This window comes from Euprymna scolopes, chromosome 9, assembly GCF_053919585.1.
Source record: "Euprymna scolopes isolate OS-2025 chromosome 9, ASM5391958v1, whole genome shotgun sequence".
Classification (NCBI taxonomy): Eukaryota; Metazoa; Mollusca; class Cephalopoda; order Sepiida; family Sepiolidae; genus Euprymna; species Euprymna scolopes.
Window position 1 is genome coordinate 86538729 of NC_136490.1, and position 16890 is coordinate 86555618.

The 16890-nt window shown below is 34.3% G+C and overlaps 2 protein-coding genes across 2 annotated transcripts in view; one reads left to right on the forward strand and one right to left on the reverse strand.

The window, feature by feature from the left end:
- Positions 1-5279, reverse strand: part of LOC145284747 (structural maintenance of chromosomes protein 5-like) — a 94539-nt gene extending 89260 nt beyond the window's left edge. Inside the window, exon 1 of the mRNA XM_080133700.1 lies at positions 5123-5279. Coding sequence (XP_079989826.1) covers positions 5123-5235 — 113 coding nt within the window. The 5' untranslated portion in view covers positions 5236-5279. The remainder of the gene's footprint in view (positions 1-5122) is intronic.
- Positions 5280-5717: 438 nt separating this feature from the next.
- Positions 5718-16890, forward strand: part of LOC145284752 (small ribosomal subunit protein uS19-like) — a 30256-nt gene continuing 19083 nt past the window's right edge. Inside the window, exons 1-2 of the mRNA XM_080133711.1 lie at positions 5718-5950; positions 6126-6232. Coding sequence (XP_079989837.1) covers positions 5948-5950; positions 6126-6232 — 110 coding nt within the window. The 5' untranslated portion in view covers positions 5718-5947. The remainder of the gene's footprint in view (positions 5951-6125; positions 6233-16890) is intronic.

Consider the following 16890-nt stretch of genomic DNA (forward strand, 5'->3'; position numbering starts at 1 on the left):
TCTGCGTTCCATGTTTAAAAAGGATGTGTCCTCTATAGTATCAGACCTGACAGTGTTTCATACTCTCAAAAAAGTTCCAGCAAAAACCTAACAGCCAGCCGTGGTTCTCTCCAGAATGTACTGCTGTCATTGCGCACAGAAATCACTTTTTCCATTGCTTCAAATGTAATAGATGTACTGCTTTTAGAACTGCCAGCAACCATTGTAAAAAAGTAATAAAGAATGCAAGAGAGTTGTGTGCTCAGTCCGTCAAGTAGCTGAGCAGTGGCTTGGTTCCCACCAGTTTTGGCAGACAGAATCCTGAACAGAAACGTGTGCTCTATCCCAACTATCATCAATGGACCTGAGGTAATCTCGTCAACATCAGACAAAACCAAACTCTTTGTCAAGAACTTTGCAGCTAATTCTACCCTTTGCACCCAAGTCCGCCAACCTCCTATATTTCCTCCTGTATCAGAAAACATGCTATGCGATATACAAATATCTGTACATGATGTTGCCAAGCTAATCAAAAACCTTGATTCTAGTAAAGCAAACGGCCCTGATGGTATTCTAATTATAGTACTCAAAAAACTTCAACCAGAACTAGTGCCCATACTTACAACACTGTTTAAACATTATCTTAAGGAGAATTGCTTCCCATCACCCTGGAAGATCTCATCAGTTTGTCCTGTATTTAAGAATTCAGGTGGTCGCTCATCTCCCTCTCAGTACAGGCCAATAAGTCTCCTGTGCATCATGAGTAAGTTGCTGGAATCTGTGTTAGCAAAAATAATCTTCTTAGTGACACACAATATGGTTTCCGTTCTGCTAGATCTACTGCAGATGTGCTTACAGTTATATTTAATAGGCTTAGCGAATCTCTTGCCAGAGGCAACATTTCTAGGGCAATTGCAATTATCAAATATCAAAAGCCTTTGAAAGGGTATGGCATAAAGGTTTACTCCACAAGATCTCCAGCTATGGTATAGCTGGAAATGTCTTCTCAATTATTAAATCATTTCTCTCTGATATATTCATAAGACATTTATGCTGATGACACTACCATCTATGGTAGCACATCTAAGACCGTAAACGACCAAGTTCTCTCTCCTCTGATCTTGAGCACGAGGTACAATGGGGAAAGGAGTGGCTGAAGTCCAGAAGTTTATCAAAACATAACGCCTCCCCAAGACGAGAGTCATTCATTGATGCCAGATGGGGATCAGAACATTGATGATGAAAGGATAGAAGCTTGGTTTTAGATGCATTAAAAGTAACCAGCCACTCCTTTCCCCATTGTACCACGTGCTCAAGATCAGAGGAGAGAGAATCGGAGAGAACTTGGTCGTTTGCGGTCTTAGATGTGCTACCATAGATGGTAGTGTCATCAGCATAAATGTCAACGAATGATTTAAGCATGTGTTTTGGAAGATCATTAATGTAGATAAGGAAAAGAGTTGGGCCCAGGATGGACTCTTGAGGGACTCCAGCATTAATACTGTGAGCTTCTGATTTCTGCCCATCAACTACTACTCTTATGAACCTATCAGAGAGAAAGGATTTAATAATTGAGAAGACATTTCCAGCTATACGATAGCTAAAGATCTTGTGAAGTAAACCTTTATGCCATATCCTATCAAAGGCCTTAGATATGTCAAGACCAATCACCCTAGAAAGGTTACCTCCATCGAGAGATTCACTAATCCTATGAGATATAACTGTAAGCACATCTGCTGTAGATCTAGCAGAACGGAAACCATATTGTGTGTCACTAAGAAGATTATTTTTGCTGAGATGGTTGATTAATTCTCTATTTAACACAGATTACAGCAACTTACTCATGACGCACAGAGAGGGAGATGAACGATCACCTGAATTCTTGAATACAGGGCATACTGATGAGATTTTCCAGGGTGATGGGAAGCAATTCTCCTTAAGACAACGTTTAAACAATTTTGTTAGTATGGGCGCTAGTTCTGGTTGAAGTTTTTTGAGTACTATAATTAGAATACCGTCAAGGCCGTTTGCTTTATTTTTATATATAATTTTTTCAGCCTGATGATTTTTCTACGGGAGTGAAATATAAATGTTTCCGTGTAGTATACTTGTAATAAATATATTTTCACGGTGATATTCCATAAAGTTAAATCGCAGAAATTCCTATAAACTTGGCGTAACGCTGTTGACTTTTCCGGTTATTACATACACATCAAATAACTAGTTCACACAGCAAACCCCATGAAAAATATTTAATTTAATAAATAAGATATTAAGAATTTGAAACATAAAAACTTTTGCTAAAATAACTGGATTCCACATCAAATAAATAAAAAACAAAAATCTCATTCAATAACTTGCATAAAAATTGTAAACAAAGATGCTGAAGTAAGTAAATCAAACCTCTTTTTAAAATAAATATTTTCAGTTTTGTTTAGAAAAATAATTTTTCATGTTCTTACGCACATTATCTAGATTTTGAGGTACTCATGCACTTATTGATCCGTGCTGAAATAATAACGTTATTATTTAAAAAGCCATTCTTAACATGGGAATGGGACGGTGTTTTGTACCTATTCTGTACCTTACAATTGAATAAAAAAAAAAAAAAAAACGGGTTTGTATTACTGTACACATAGATTCGAAAAAGTTGTCAAAAACAAATATATAACAAATAAATGTTATCAAAGGCAAGATAAGTTATTTTTCTACCAAACTGGATATATTTTTTGTGTGTTTTTATTCAATGTAACATGTTTATTCAGCTCGAAAAACATACATTGTTTACCGATGTATCGGAAAATTCGAAATGGCACCCGATTCTCTCTTTAACACGGTAAGTTCTGGAAAAGGTGTTATAAATAATAAACTAGACAAAATACTATTAAAAAAAAACACCGAATATATGTCAAACTATCTCACGGTAATATATATTGAGCGAGTTTCTAACAGTATTTTGTTTAGTTTTATATTTATAGAACCTTTTCCCAAACTTACCGTGTTAAAGAGAGAGTCGGGCGCCATTTTGAATTTTCCAATACATCAGTAAACACAGTATGTTTTTCGAGCTGAATAAACATGTTACATTAAATAAAAACACTGAAAACATATCCAGTTAGGTATAAAGTAACTTATCTTGCCTTTGATAACATTTATTTGTTATATATTTGTTTTTGACAACTTTTTCGAATCTATGTGTACAGTAATACAAACCCCAAAAAAAAACAAAAGTTTAATTAAACTTGGAAATACGATTTAAAAAAATAGTGCGGATCAGTAAATGCATCAGCACCGATTTTGACAATGAAATAAAAATATAAAGCAAATCTGTAGTTTCCGTATATTGTTTGTGATTGGAAGGTGTGTCGATTTTCCAAGAAAATGAAAGTGCGCGGTTTAGTCATGTTTGAAATTTACCAAGAGAAATTTCACTAGTCTTCGGCTCGGGCTTCTGTTCAGTGTTCGGGGGGGAAATCCTCCGGACCTTTAGCTCCTTTCGCGAGAGTATTGGTTTATTGTCGGTTGCCTGTGACACAACTACTGGGAAATGCAGAAGAATAAAATCAAAACTATTTTTTATAACTATCAAGAGTGCAGAGGAGGGGAGCTGAATTCTCCACATTAAAAATCGATCTCATATCATATCCCCCCCCCTCTTTTTTTTTAAGCAAAAAGTATATATTTTTCGAATTTTATTTTATTTTAACTTTCAAGATAGATTTTTTGGTTGTTGTTGCTTCCGGGATATAATAAGTAAAAACAAAAAAACAAACATGTGACAGAAAAGAAGACCCCATTATTCTCAGTTCACACTAATAAGTTCGATATTACGTTGCATTATGGAGTTTTTTTAAATTTATTTTCTGATATTTTCCCGCGAAATTTTAGTTACGCCTTAAAATTTATGTAATTTTTATTCTCAATACGATATTTCATGCAAATCATTTATATGCCATTTATTTATTGAAAAGTGTTTTAAAATTAAAATGCCATCGTTTCAGAAGCCACAAAAAATAAGTCTTCATTCACTTTATCTCAAAATCTGATATTTTCAAATTTTTATCAAATGAATTATTCTTTCATTTTTTTCTTTTATTAATTAAAGAGAAAACAAAAAGATTTTAGTAATTTTACGTAAGACAGAAATTAAGCTTAATATATATATATATATATATATATATATATATATATATATATATATATTTGCTTTAATCAACGTGATGGCAGAAAGGAATTATTAGTCAATGTGCACCCACTGCACTGGTTGTCCAACTTGCAAAGCCGTTCTTAACATGGGGAGGTTTATTCCGAAAGCCGTTCTTAGCATGGCGAGGTTCCGAAAGACATTTATTTTCAACCTCCTCGTAATCAACTTCTTATAGGTAAGTCTTCGGGTGGTCCCTCAGTGCACTTTCATTAAATTATTTTTTAGGGGGTTGTACAGAGAGGTACAAAAAACAAAACAAATATATAACAAATAAATGTTACCAAAGGCAAGTTACTTTTCTATCTAACTGGGTAAGTTCTTAGTGTTTTTATTTAATATAAAATGCTTACGAGAACAAAATTAAGTAAAAAAAATAAAAATAAAAAATAAATAACTTTGTGGACAGTTTTGGCAGAATCTACGTAAAAGGGGTACCGAAAAGTCATTCTATATTTCTGTTATTAATGAACGAACAACAATAACATCGAGTTGTCATTTTCTCATAGATTATTTATCAGCGAAATTTGTTTTGATAATTTTATTTGTGTACTTTTATTTATTTATAAAATAGTGCGTAGTAAGTAAAGCGTGTTTATAAAATTAGTTCTAGTTTGTCCATTTATTTTTCAACAATTTTATTTTAACGGAACTTAGACTATTTAGAAAGTTTTAAGTTTTCGATTTAAAAATTTACATTTTCAAATAACCATATACCTATTGACATGAAAAATATACTATTATTTATTTCAAGAGAAATTAAATTATCTCCGAGATATGGTGATAAAACATTTGAATGTTTTTTTTTTATACAAATAACAATGATTCAAGATTCTCTTCTGGTTTTCCCCCGTAACACCCAGCCGGCCAAAACAGAAGAGGTATATCCAAATATCCTGTTATGAGGGACATAGAATCAATTGAAAAATAAAAACTTACAGAAAATTATCTAACTTGATCCGTACGATTGCCCCCTCCGCAAATGTATTTAGCTTTAACTTCTTCGGAGGAGAAATCTTATCATCTGGCTCTACTAGGTTTGGCGCCGACATTTTGAGCGTCCAACATAGATAACACTAAAAACTGGAATGATGTGAACCTGAAATAACGAAACGGAAAAACGAAACCCTTTTTCCTTACCCCTGCCTCTATTTTCCTTTTATTTAAGTATACCAATGTAAAAATAGTCTAAAACAAGCAGTTAAACACAAATTTACTTTATAAACCTCATTTTATATAAAGAACGATTGAGCCTAGTGCATAAAAATTTCCCGTCCTTCTTTTTATTATGTTTTACTTTAAGAGTACCCACAAGTTGTTATTGAGTATTGAAAAAGTATTTTGTAATTTAATTCGCATCTTCGAAATATGAGTTTTACTTTTTATAAATTAAGCTAAAAAATTATTTTCGACTTATGTATTTTATAAATTGATTAATAGTTTATTTTAATCTTTAATAATAATAAAAAAATATATTTCTTTAGCATTTTTATTTAGTAGGAACAGTTTCTTTGGTGACACCGACTGTCAAAGTATAACTAACAAAACTTTTAAGCATTTTATATTCATAAGAAATAGTGTTTAAAATTAATAAATGTATTTTGTAAAAAGAAATAATAGAAATAATAACAAAATTAAACACTTATGATAAGTTTGTTTATTTCTTCTGTACTAACAAATTAACAGGAAGTAGTTCTGACACCGTATTAGTTACATACTGCGCATGCGTAATACACTCAACCTTTTTCATTTCAATCCGCCATCATGGTAGGTTCACATTTTTTTAAACCTGAATTTTTATCCTTTAATATCTTTTATTTTTCTTTGCAATCAACCGTAATTATATCCACCAAATTGTTAATTGTATGTTTAAAGTGTCAGCTGCATATTTTTTAAAAAGTTTTAATGGATTCATAACATAATTTTTTTTGTTTAATTTTAGACTGACCAAGCCGATATTGCCGATTTAGTTGAGAAAAAAAAGAAACGTACTTTTCGTAAGTACACATACCGTGGTGTCGATCTCGATCAACTTCTTGACATGTCCAGGTAAGTTCCAATCATTTAATAATGATTGTTTAAAAAAAAAAAAAAAAAACTTTTAAAAATTCCTACCACGTGTTTCCATCGTGGTCATTTTGAAAAGATCGGTTAGTTACATCGCCATGAAATAAAAATCTTTAAAATTGTCCCATTTTCGCACGCATACTCCAATATAGGCAACTTCATTTTTAAGCCGAACTATTTAAGTTTAAAATGTGTCTAATTACACGATTCTATGACGTTAATACAAGTGTTTGTTTTCGAATACATATGGATTCGAAAAAGTTGTCAAAACAAAAATAGGTACTCATGCACTTATTGATCCGTGTTGAAATAATAACGGTATTTAAAAAGCCATTTTTAACATGTGGAGAGTTTTTTGTACCTATTCTGTACTTTAACCTTACAAAAATAAAACTTTAAACTCGGAAATATGATTTAAAAAATAGCGCGGATCAGTAAGTGCATTTAGCACCCCATAATATAACGTGTTATCAAAGGCAAGATAAGTTACTTTTCTACTTAACTGATTGAGTTTTTCGGGTATTTATTTATTTATTTTTTTTTTTACGACCTGCCCAAGCGTAGTACAAACATCTCAAACCACCCATGTTAAGAACGGCTTTCGAGGTTGAGATGTGTTCTTAACATGGTAAAACTATACAAACACCGTGACAGCGAATTAACCCTAACCCTAACGCTGTCACGGTGTTTGTATAATAATACCCTTAATGTAAAATGTTTATACGGCTTGAAAATCATAGTATTTATCGATATATTTGAAAAAGACAAATGGCGGCGAGGTCTCTCTCGAATGCCTTAAGTTAGGGGAAAATGAGTTCAAACTAATAAAATTATACAAAATATTAGAAACTCGCTCAATACACAGCCACAAGGGAGATAACTCCGAAAATATTGTCATGTGTGCAATATTTGGATTACCTATGGCGATACTTATTTTTACCAAAAACAATAGCACTACTCGATTAATTTTTTTTATACATTTCTATTTTTTTTTCTATTTTCGACGTGACAAGTACGTAATGTTGTTTTTTGGGTACTTGTACAGTTTAATGAAGGCATTAAAAAAAAATATGAAAATACCGAAAAGTTTATATTGTAGGTATATTACGAAGTTCTGCGAAAAAAGTTATGATACCGAGCAAAAGGTTCGATTTTTAGGAAGAACATTTGGGTTTGTTTAACTGTACACATAGATTCGAAAAAGTTGTCAAAAAACAAATATATAACAAATGTTATCAAAGGCAAGATAAGTTACTTTTCTACCAAACTGGATATATTTTCTTTTTTGTTTTTATTCAATGTAACATGTTTATTCAGCTCGAAAAACATGCAGTGTTTACCGATGTATTGGAAAATTCAAAATGGCGCCCGACACTCTCTTTAACACGGTAAGTTCAGGAAAAGATGTTATAAATAATAAACTAGGCAAAATACTGTTAGAAATTCGCTCATTATATGTTACCGTGACATAAGTTGACATATATTCGGTATTTTTTTAGTATTTTGTCTATTTATTATTTATAACACCTTTTCTCGAACTTACCGTGTTTAAGAGAGTCGGTCGCCATTTTGAATTGTCCAATACATCGGTAAACACTGCATGTTTTTCGAGCTGAATAAATGTTACATTGAATAAAAACACACAAAAATATATCCAGTTTGGTAGAAAAGTAACTTATCTTGCCTTTGATAACATTTATTTGTTATATATTTGTTTTTTGACAACTTTTTCGAATCTGTGTACAGTGATACAAACCCGGCAAGATGAGTTATTTTTCTACCTAACTGGATAATTTTCTAGTATTTTTTATTTAATGAAATGTTTATTTAGCTCGAAAAACTGTTTACCAATGTATTGGAAAATTTAAAATGGCGCCCGACTCTCTTTGACACGGTAAGTTTGGGAAAAGGAGTTGGGTTGGTTTTACTGTACACATAAATTCGAAAAAGTTGTCACAAATATAGAACAAATGGTACTTGTACAGTTTAGTCAAGACATTAAAAAATGAAAATATCGAAAGTTTAAATCCTTTATGGAATAAAGTTCTCCGGAAAAAAATTTCACTCAATTTCATCAAGTAGTTTTGTTCTGTACACATAGATTCGAAAAAGTTGTCAAAAAACAAATATATAACAAATAAATGTTATCAAAGGCAAGATAAGTTACTTTTCTACCAAACTGGATATTTTTTTTTTTATTCAATGTAACATTTATTCAGCTCGAAAAAGTGTTTATCGATGTATTCGAAAATTCAAGATGGCGTCTCACACCCTCTTTAACACCGGAACACTGGAAAAAGGTGTTATAAATAAAAAAAACTATACAAAATACTATTAAAAACCCGCCGAATATATGTCAACCTATGTCACGGTAAAATGTATTGAGCGAGTTTTTAACAGTATTTTATCCGTTTTTTTATTTATAACATCTTTTCCCAAACTTACCGTGTTAAAGAGAGAATCAGACTCCATCTTGAATGTTCCAATACATCGGTAAACACAGTATGCTTTTCGATCTGAATAAACATGTTACATTGAATAAAAACACAAAAAATATATCCAGTTTGGTAGAAAAGTAACTTATCTTGCCTTTGATAACATTTGTTATATATTTGTTTTTTGACAACTTTTTCGAATCTATGTGTACAGAACAAAACTACTTGATGAAATTGAGTGAAATTTTTTTCCGGAGAACTTTTCGAATCTGTGTACAGTAATACAAACCCGTTTGTTTTTTTTTTACAGCTGAAAAACGTTTGAGAGCGCGTTGAAGGCAGCCAACTAGAACTAAAAAAAAAAAAAAATTGTTTGAATTTTAGAAATGCCAAAGGGAGATAACTCCAGTTAAAGCGCTGACACCCCTCCCCATCTTTAATACTAGCTTTTCTTCCTAAAAATCGAACATTTTGCTCGGTATCATATTGTTTTTTTCGCTGTAATATATATATATATATATATATTAGGCACCGCCAAAACTGGGGGGGGGGGGCAGGTCAGTACTTTTTGACGGACCGTCTTTTTAAAAATCTACCAAAAATCAGGTAATTATCCGATCAATACGAAATTTTCAGCGATTATTAGGAAAAGAATGAACTTTATAACAGTGTACTTATTTTTCATAAACGATATTTATATATATATTTTTTTTTTGCTTACAAAACCCCCCCTTGTTTTGAAGTGGGAACAAATATGCTTAAAATAATCATCTGAAACTGAAATCAACATATTGTGTTGTTGTAAGGGACAGAATTATAGATTAAAAAAAAAAAAAAAATTGTTTGCATACCTTATTTTGACGTCTGAATATCAGAACTTCGATTGTGTTTAATTATCCCGCTTTTGAGTTTTGAAGTGTGAAATTCGGTGAATATGTTAAGTAAAATAATTAATTTAAGTTAAGCAAAACAAAAAAACAAAAATTTAATATTTATACGAAAAAAGCTATTTTAAAATTTTTGATAAATAAATTAACAATTTTTTTTTAGCGAGCCGAATAATGCATGACCATTATTAAACAGGGCATGCTTTGAATAATCGATACCAAAAAAAAAATTCGATAAATATTGTGCCCTTTGTGTTAAAAATAGCATCATTTTTTTCGATCCCGTTTGAAAACGTTTGCCGCCTTTCGACTACGGTGGACCAAACGCGCTGAAATTTTTTTTTATTCAGCTTTAAATTGCCCCCCCCCCCCCCCCATTTTGGGGAGCCTGCCCCCCACACACATTAAAAACCAAACGCATACAAATGGTCACCCATCTGGTACTGGCCAGCCTTCTATATTTTTATAAAGTAATAGGGTTCGTGTGTTTCTGTCTGTGTGTACAGCTCTCCATCATCAACGAAATATAAAGGAGGTAAGAGGGTAGATCTCTCCTGGTAGAGAAACATTAGAACCCATTTTAGGATGTTTCTGTTATAGGAGACATAAGAATCTTTGCCTAATTTCTTTATATACTAGTCTACAAACCACCCCCATATCGAATGACTTATGCTCATTTGCATATCACATTATATTAAATCTCTTTAACTAATTACCTCGACCTTATTACATATTGGAAATATTCTAATCATTTCAACTGTACTATTTACAAAATCTATTTAACATTTAATTATTTAATATATTTTCATTTAATTTTATATTCGATTTATTTCACTTTACGTATATTAAAACAATTCATTGGCGAGCAAAGCTTTGTTTTGGGATTGTATTGAAAATGTAATGGAAATTTCAATTTCGTTCCGTTTTAATCGTTTATATTTTACTTGCCAATATAATTGAAAGAATACAATTCAACTATCGTAATTTTAAAAAAGAAATAATTTTATTTTTAAATGAAAAAAATCAATTTAGTAAAATAATTGTATTAAACACCCCCAGCCTTGTCAGCAAACCTGTAAACCTATAAAAGTTAACATTTCGAATGTAAACAGTGATTTTTCGATTTTGTTAGCGCTTGCCGCAATTAAAGACAATTAAAACGGAACTAACTTTATTTCCATTCTATTTTTTAAACAACCCCCAAAACATAACGCTCTCTTCCAGTTATAGCCAATTTTTTTTTAATTAAATAAAACAGGTCAAAATAAACAGATAAGCGCATTTTCTTTTACATTTTTCTTACAATCATTGTCATTTAACCAACTGCAGGATACCGTTACTTTTGTGGGGTTGTTTTGAAAATGGCACGGAGATTATAATTTCGTTCCAATTTAATCTTTCTGGTCGAGCCTATTTCGAAAGCCTGTCTTATCATAGATTTGAACTACAAATAATTTATTACATTTTGATTATTACTATCTTAAGACTTAAAGCTTATATTTATTTCATTTTTCTATTTATATATTGAATTAGTTATTTCCAGTCTTATTTAAACTTAGTGCTTTCTTTAAACCGGATGAACCTTTTATAAAAATATGAGTTTAACGTAAAGAACACGAACAAGGTTTTATTCAACTGAATTTCTTCGAGTTTACTAACAAAATATATAAATTTAAAAGAGATATAAATAATAAAATAAAAAGGTTATGTAATTTAAAAGAAATACACGTACTCACAAAAGCAGAACTTTTTTTACACATTTTTTTCTTTAAAACCATAACAATGAGACTAACAATTACCTAGATCTTAGTAATTATTTGTTTTAATAGAACTGTTTTAATTGTACTGTTTACTTAGTTAACCTAAGTTGGTATCACATTTATTTTACATTTACTTTTTTTTTTTTAATTATTACTTTTAGACTGTGACGTTTACACCCGGAAGTAATGAGTCACACGTAGGTCGCTTTTATTCATTCCTTTTGGTCAAGATCAAAGTGTAGTATCTGTTCCTCAGATGCTGCACTTCATTTTCTTGTTCTCTTTCGGTGGAGGAGAAATCCTTCACGACTGAGACAATTTTAATTTTTGTACCTTTTCTCCACGTTAAAAAACGACCCTGGTGTCTAACTCTGTCCCGTGGGAAGGCATAGTAAATAGGTACAATATAATTGTTTATAATTGTACTATTCAGAAATATTATTTATAGTTCGTCCATTTCAGTTAGTATACATTTCCTTTACGCTTAATTAATTAAGCGTTACAATCATTAATATCGTTAAACAATTCCGTTTAAAACCGAAATTATGCCACCCAAACGAAGTAGAAACGAAAGTGAGGAAGAAAGAATGGAAAGATTGGAAGCTAATAGACTAAGAGTTGCTGCAATTCGCTCCAATGAAAACAATTCAGATAGAGAAAGACGTCTAGAACTTAACAGGATACGTCAAAGAGAAAGGAGAGCAAGACTGTCAGATTTGGAAAGAGAAACCCAACGTGAAGCTAACAGAACTAGACATGCTGTAAGGCGGTTAAATTCATCACAAGATGAAATTCAAGAAAGGCAAAGATATGCACTGGAAAGAGAAGCAATATTACGATCGAATGAATTATATGAGGTAAGTAGACGTACACAAGGTCAGTTGAGAGTGGCTCAACGACATCAGAATGAATCGGAAACCCAACGAAGCTTTCGCCTATACCAAGGGCAACAACGAGAGGCTGCATGGAGAGAGAGAGTATGACTTTGCCCCAGCAATTGACAGAAAACGAGGCAGCTAGACAACGAATGACTGCTTTGAGACACCATGAAATAGAACACTGCAATAGAAAAGGATTGCTCTACAACAAAAATGACTCTCTCACTACAGCTGATATAGGAAAAATGGACAAAGTATGTCAACATTGCTCAGCTGTAAAATTTAAAGGAGAAACCCCTGGTTGTTGTTGTTCTTCTGGCAAAGTTGTGCTTGATAGCTTTCTACCACTGCCTCAGTTGCTTCAAGATTTGCTCTCCGGCAATGGTCCCATCTCTAAAGATTTTCTGCAAAATCTACGCAGTTATAACAATTGTTTTGCAATGACATCATTTGGTCACAAAATTGCGGCAGTACATGGGTGGAATCCTTCTTTTAGAATTCGAGGCCAGGTTTGCCACCAGATTGGGAGTCTTTTACCACCTGAAGATGAAACAGCAAAGTTTATTCAAGTCTACTTCTTGGATAGTCTGGAAGAGGAACTACATAATCGGGGACGTGACAGTAGACTCAATAGAGACATTCTCCAAAGTCTGACTGAATTTTTACATGAGAACAACAGCTTTATTTGTCAGCTGAAAACAACAAAGGAGAGGATTGAAGAAGAACACTTGATAGAACATAAAGTTGTCATAAGGGAAGACCGAAGGCCGCAAGAAGAGCATCCACGGCGATTCAATGCTCCAACAACAACGTATGAGATTGGAATATTAATGGGGAATGAACCAACAGCTAACCGGGATATTGTCTTGCGTTTTAGAAATGATACATTAAAATGGATCTCCGAACTACATCCCCTCTATGATACTTTAATGTACTCGTTAATGTACCCCTATGGTTCTCCATCTTACAACATCTACATGAAGGCATCCAATGGGCGAAAAGTTACCCAACAGCAATTTTATTCGTACCATTTAATGACTCGGCCTGGAAACTATTTTCTCTGGTACCGAAGGCTATTTCAACAATGGCTGGTGGATGTGTACTGCAAGATTGAAACAGAACGTTTACAGTTCCTGAGGCGTGAGCAACAGACCCTGAGAGCTGACAATTATAGCAACTTGAGAGATTCAATTCTTAGGGAGGATGGGAATCCAGAACAGTTTGGTCAACGAGTTGTACTTCCGGCAACTTATACAGGAGGCCCTCGATACATGTTTGAGCGTCAAAGTGATGCCATGGCATATGTTCGGCGAATGGGCCGAGCCGACCTCTTCATCACGTTCACAACAAATCCAAAGTGGACAGAAATTACAGAAAATTGTCTTCAAGGGCAAGACCCTCAGGATCGTCCAGATATTGTTGCCAGGGTTTTCAGGCAGAAGCTAAAAAAGTTACTTGAATTTATTAAAAAGGGAGGATTTGGCAGGTTGAGGGCTTTCCTGTACAGTATTGAATATCAAAAAAGAGGACTGCCGCATGCACACATCCTCACCTGGCAGGCCCCAGAGGACAAACTTCTACCAGAAAAAAATGGATCTCTGCATATCTGATCTTCATGCTAAAGTGATGGCACATATGGTGCATGGACCTTGTGGACCATTTAATCCAAATTGTCCATGTATGATTGACAACAAATGTTCCAAAAAATACCCAAAAGAATTTCTTCAGTGTACCGAGCAAGGCCAAGACTCTTACCCCAAGTACAGGCGAAGAAAACCAGAAGATGGAGGCCAGACTGGTACAATAAGGATGAAGAGAAATGGTCGGTATGTTAATCAAGAAATAACAAACCAGTGGATTGTTCCGTACAACAAGGTCCTCCTTCAGCAGTTCAACGCTCACATTAACGTAGAAATGGTCGGTATGTTAATCAAGAAATAACAAACCAGTGGATTGTTCCGTACAACAAGGTCCTCCTTCAGCAGTTCAACGCTCACATTAACGTAGAAATTTGCAGCTCGATCCAAAGCATCAAATATGTCCTCAAATACGTGAATAAAGGATGTGATCAAGCAGTGTTTGAACTACAAAGAACTGATGGAGCAGCTAACCAACAAGGCCAAGTACAAAGTCACATTGTGGATGATATCCAGCAGTTCCAGAATGCAAGGTATGTCGGCAGTTCAGAGGCGGCCTGGAGGATATTGGAACATCCCATCCATGAACATTTCCCCCCAATTGTACAACTTTCTGTTCATCTTGAAAATGGGCAGCGTGTCATGTTCTCAGCTGATACTGCTCTGGAACGAGCCCAAGGTCCACCGCCTGCCACAACTTTGACAGCATTTTTTCAACTCTGCCATGAGGATGACTTTGCAAGGGGTTTCAAATACGTAGAAGTCCCTGAGTTTTACACTTGGAACAAATCGACAAAGAAATGGATGAGAAGAATGCGTGGGGTACAAGTTGAAGGTACTGAAAATGATGATGTATGGAAGGCACCATGCATTGGGAGAATCTACACGATTAGTCCAAAAGCAGGGGAGTGTTATTTCTTACGCCTGTTGCTCAATGAGGTTGCTGGTCCAACTTCATTTCAAAATTTGCGAGCATACAATGGTCAGGTGTTTGAAACATACAGAGCAGCGTGCCTTGCTCGAGGCCTTCTAGAAAATGACCATCACTTGCATCAAGCAGTAGGAGAGGCAAGTGCCACTCAATCACCTTCAAATTTGCAAAGCCTATTTGTGATAATTTTAACAGCCTGTGAGCCAAGAAATCCTCTTGAGATCTGGATGGCTTTTCGTGATGTAATATCTGAAGACATTCTTCACAGATACAGGCAAGAAGTTAACAATCCAGAAGCAGATTTTAATGAGGACATCTACAATAAAACTCTTTGTCTAATTGAAGAAAAAGTTCTCCTTATGTGCGGTCAACCATTGGCAAGCTATGGATTACCTGCACCAACGCAAGGGAGAGATGAAAGACTCACGAGAGAGTATCAACGTGAAGTTACTTATAATCTTGAAGAACTTTCCCTACAAGCAGAAAATATGCAAGAAAAACTGACCGATTCTCAAAGAGAAGTTTACAATTCATTCATGGCAATGTTGGAAGCACAAGGTGAAATGAACAAAAACATGATGTTTCTTGATGCTCCAGGTGGTACGGGCAAGACTTTTGTAATCAATTTGATCCTTGCAAAGATTAGATCCATGAGAAAGATTGTGCTTGCAACAGCATTCAGTGGCATTGCTGCTACTCTACTACAAGGTGGCCGCACTCTTCACAGCACTTTTAAAGTACCCTTGGATACTCATCGAATGGATCAGCCAGTTTGCAAAATTACTGGTAACTCAGCCTTGGCAAATGTAATTAGAGACACCTCTGCAATCATTGTAGACGAAGCCCCAATGACGCACAAGAGTGCTTATGAAGCAATTGACCGAACACTGCAAGACATCACAGGAAACAAGAATCCCATGGGTGGCATTCCAACCTTATTTTGCGGTGATTTCCGTCAAATCCTCCCAGTGGTTAAAAATGGCACAAGGGCTAACATTGTCAATGCAAGTTTGAAACAATCCTATCTCTGGAGGCACGTTATAGTGAAGAGACTGACTACTAATATGAGAGCCTATATCTCTGATAACACAGCTGCAGCAGACTTCTCAAAATTGCTTCTCCAAATCGGTAATGGTCAGTTTCCTATCACTTCTTCACCTGACACAATTAAGATTCCAACTGCGCTTGGTAAATGTGTCGGTAATCAGAAGCAACTGAAAGACAAAGTGTACCCAGACCTGCAAAACAATGGAAAATCACCGGATTGGCTTGCTGAGAGGGCTATTATTTCGCCATTAAACAGCAATGTGAATCATTTGAACAATTCAATAATGGATGAATTTCCAGGAGACACAAAGCAATACAAGTCAGTTGATTCGGCTACTAATGAATATGAAGCTGTTCACTACCCTGTGGAGTTTTTAAACTCTTTGGAGATATCTGGAATGCCTCCACACATTTTAAATCTCAAAATTGGATCGCCAATCATGATTCTTCGATCCTTGGAACCGCCAAAAACAACAAACGGAACCAGATGTGTTATCACCAGATTGCACACCAATGTACTTGAGGCCACCATTTCTTGTGGTCCCTACAAAGGCGAAACCGTTCTACTGCCAAGGATCCCCTTAGTTCCATCGGACTCAGAACTTCCATTTAAATTCCGGAGACTCCAATTTCCTGTGAAGGTGTGTTTTGCAATGAGCATAAACAAAAGTCAAGGTCAGACATTTAACACCATTGGCGTAGACTTGACATCAGACTGCTTCAGTCACGGTATGTTCTACGTCTCCATCAGCCGGACAGGAAGTTCAGAAAAACTCTACATTCTGGCTCCAAATCAAAGCAGCAGAAATGTAGTTTACCCTGAGGCTCTTCAGTGAAAAGTTCGAGAAATGGATATGAGGAAAAACTGACATGATCTGATTGTGGTAAGTTTTTAGTATTGAATGTGCAAGATAAAATTTAAGCAAGAGTTGAAAATTACTTCAATGAAAAATTTACTATGTAACATCAAGTAACCTTCCTTTTGATGAAAATGTTTTGTGAAGTTCCTGATTGAATTTCAGTCACTACAAGAGGTAGTTAAAATGTTAATCACCTTATGCAATC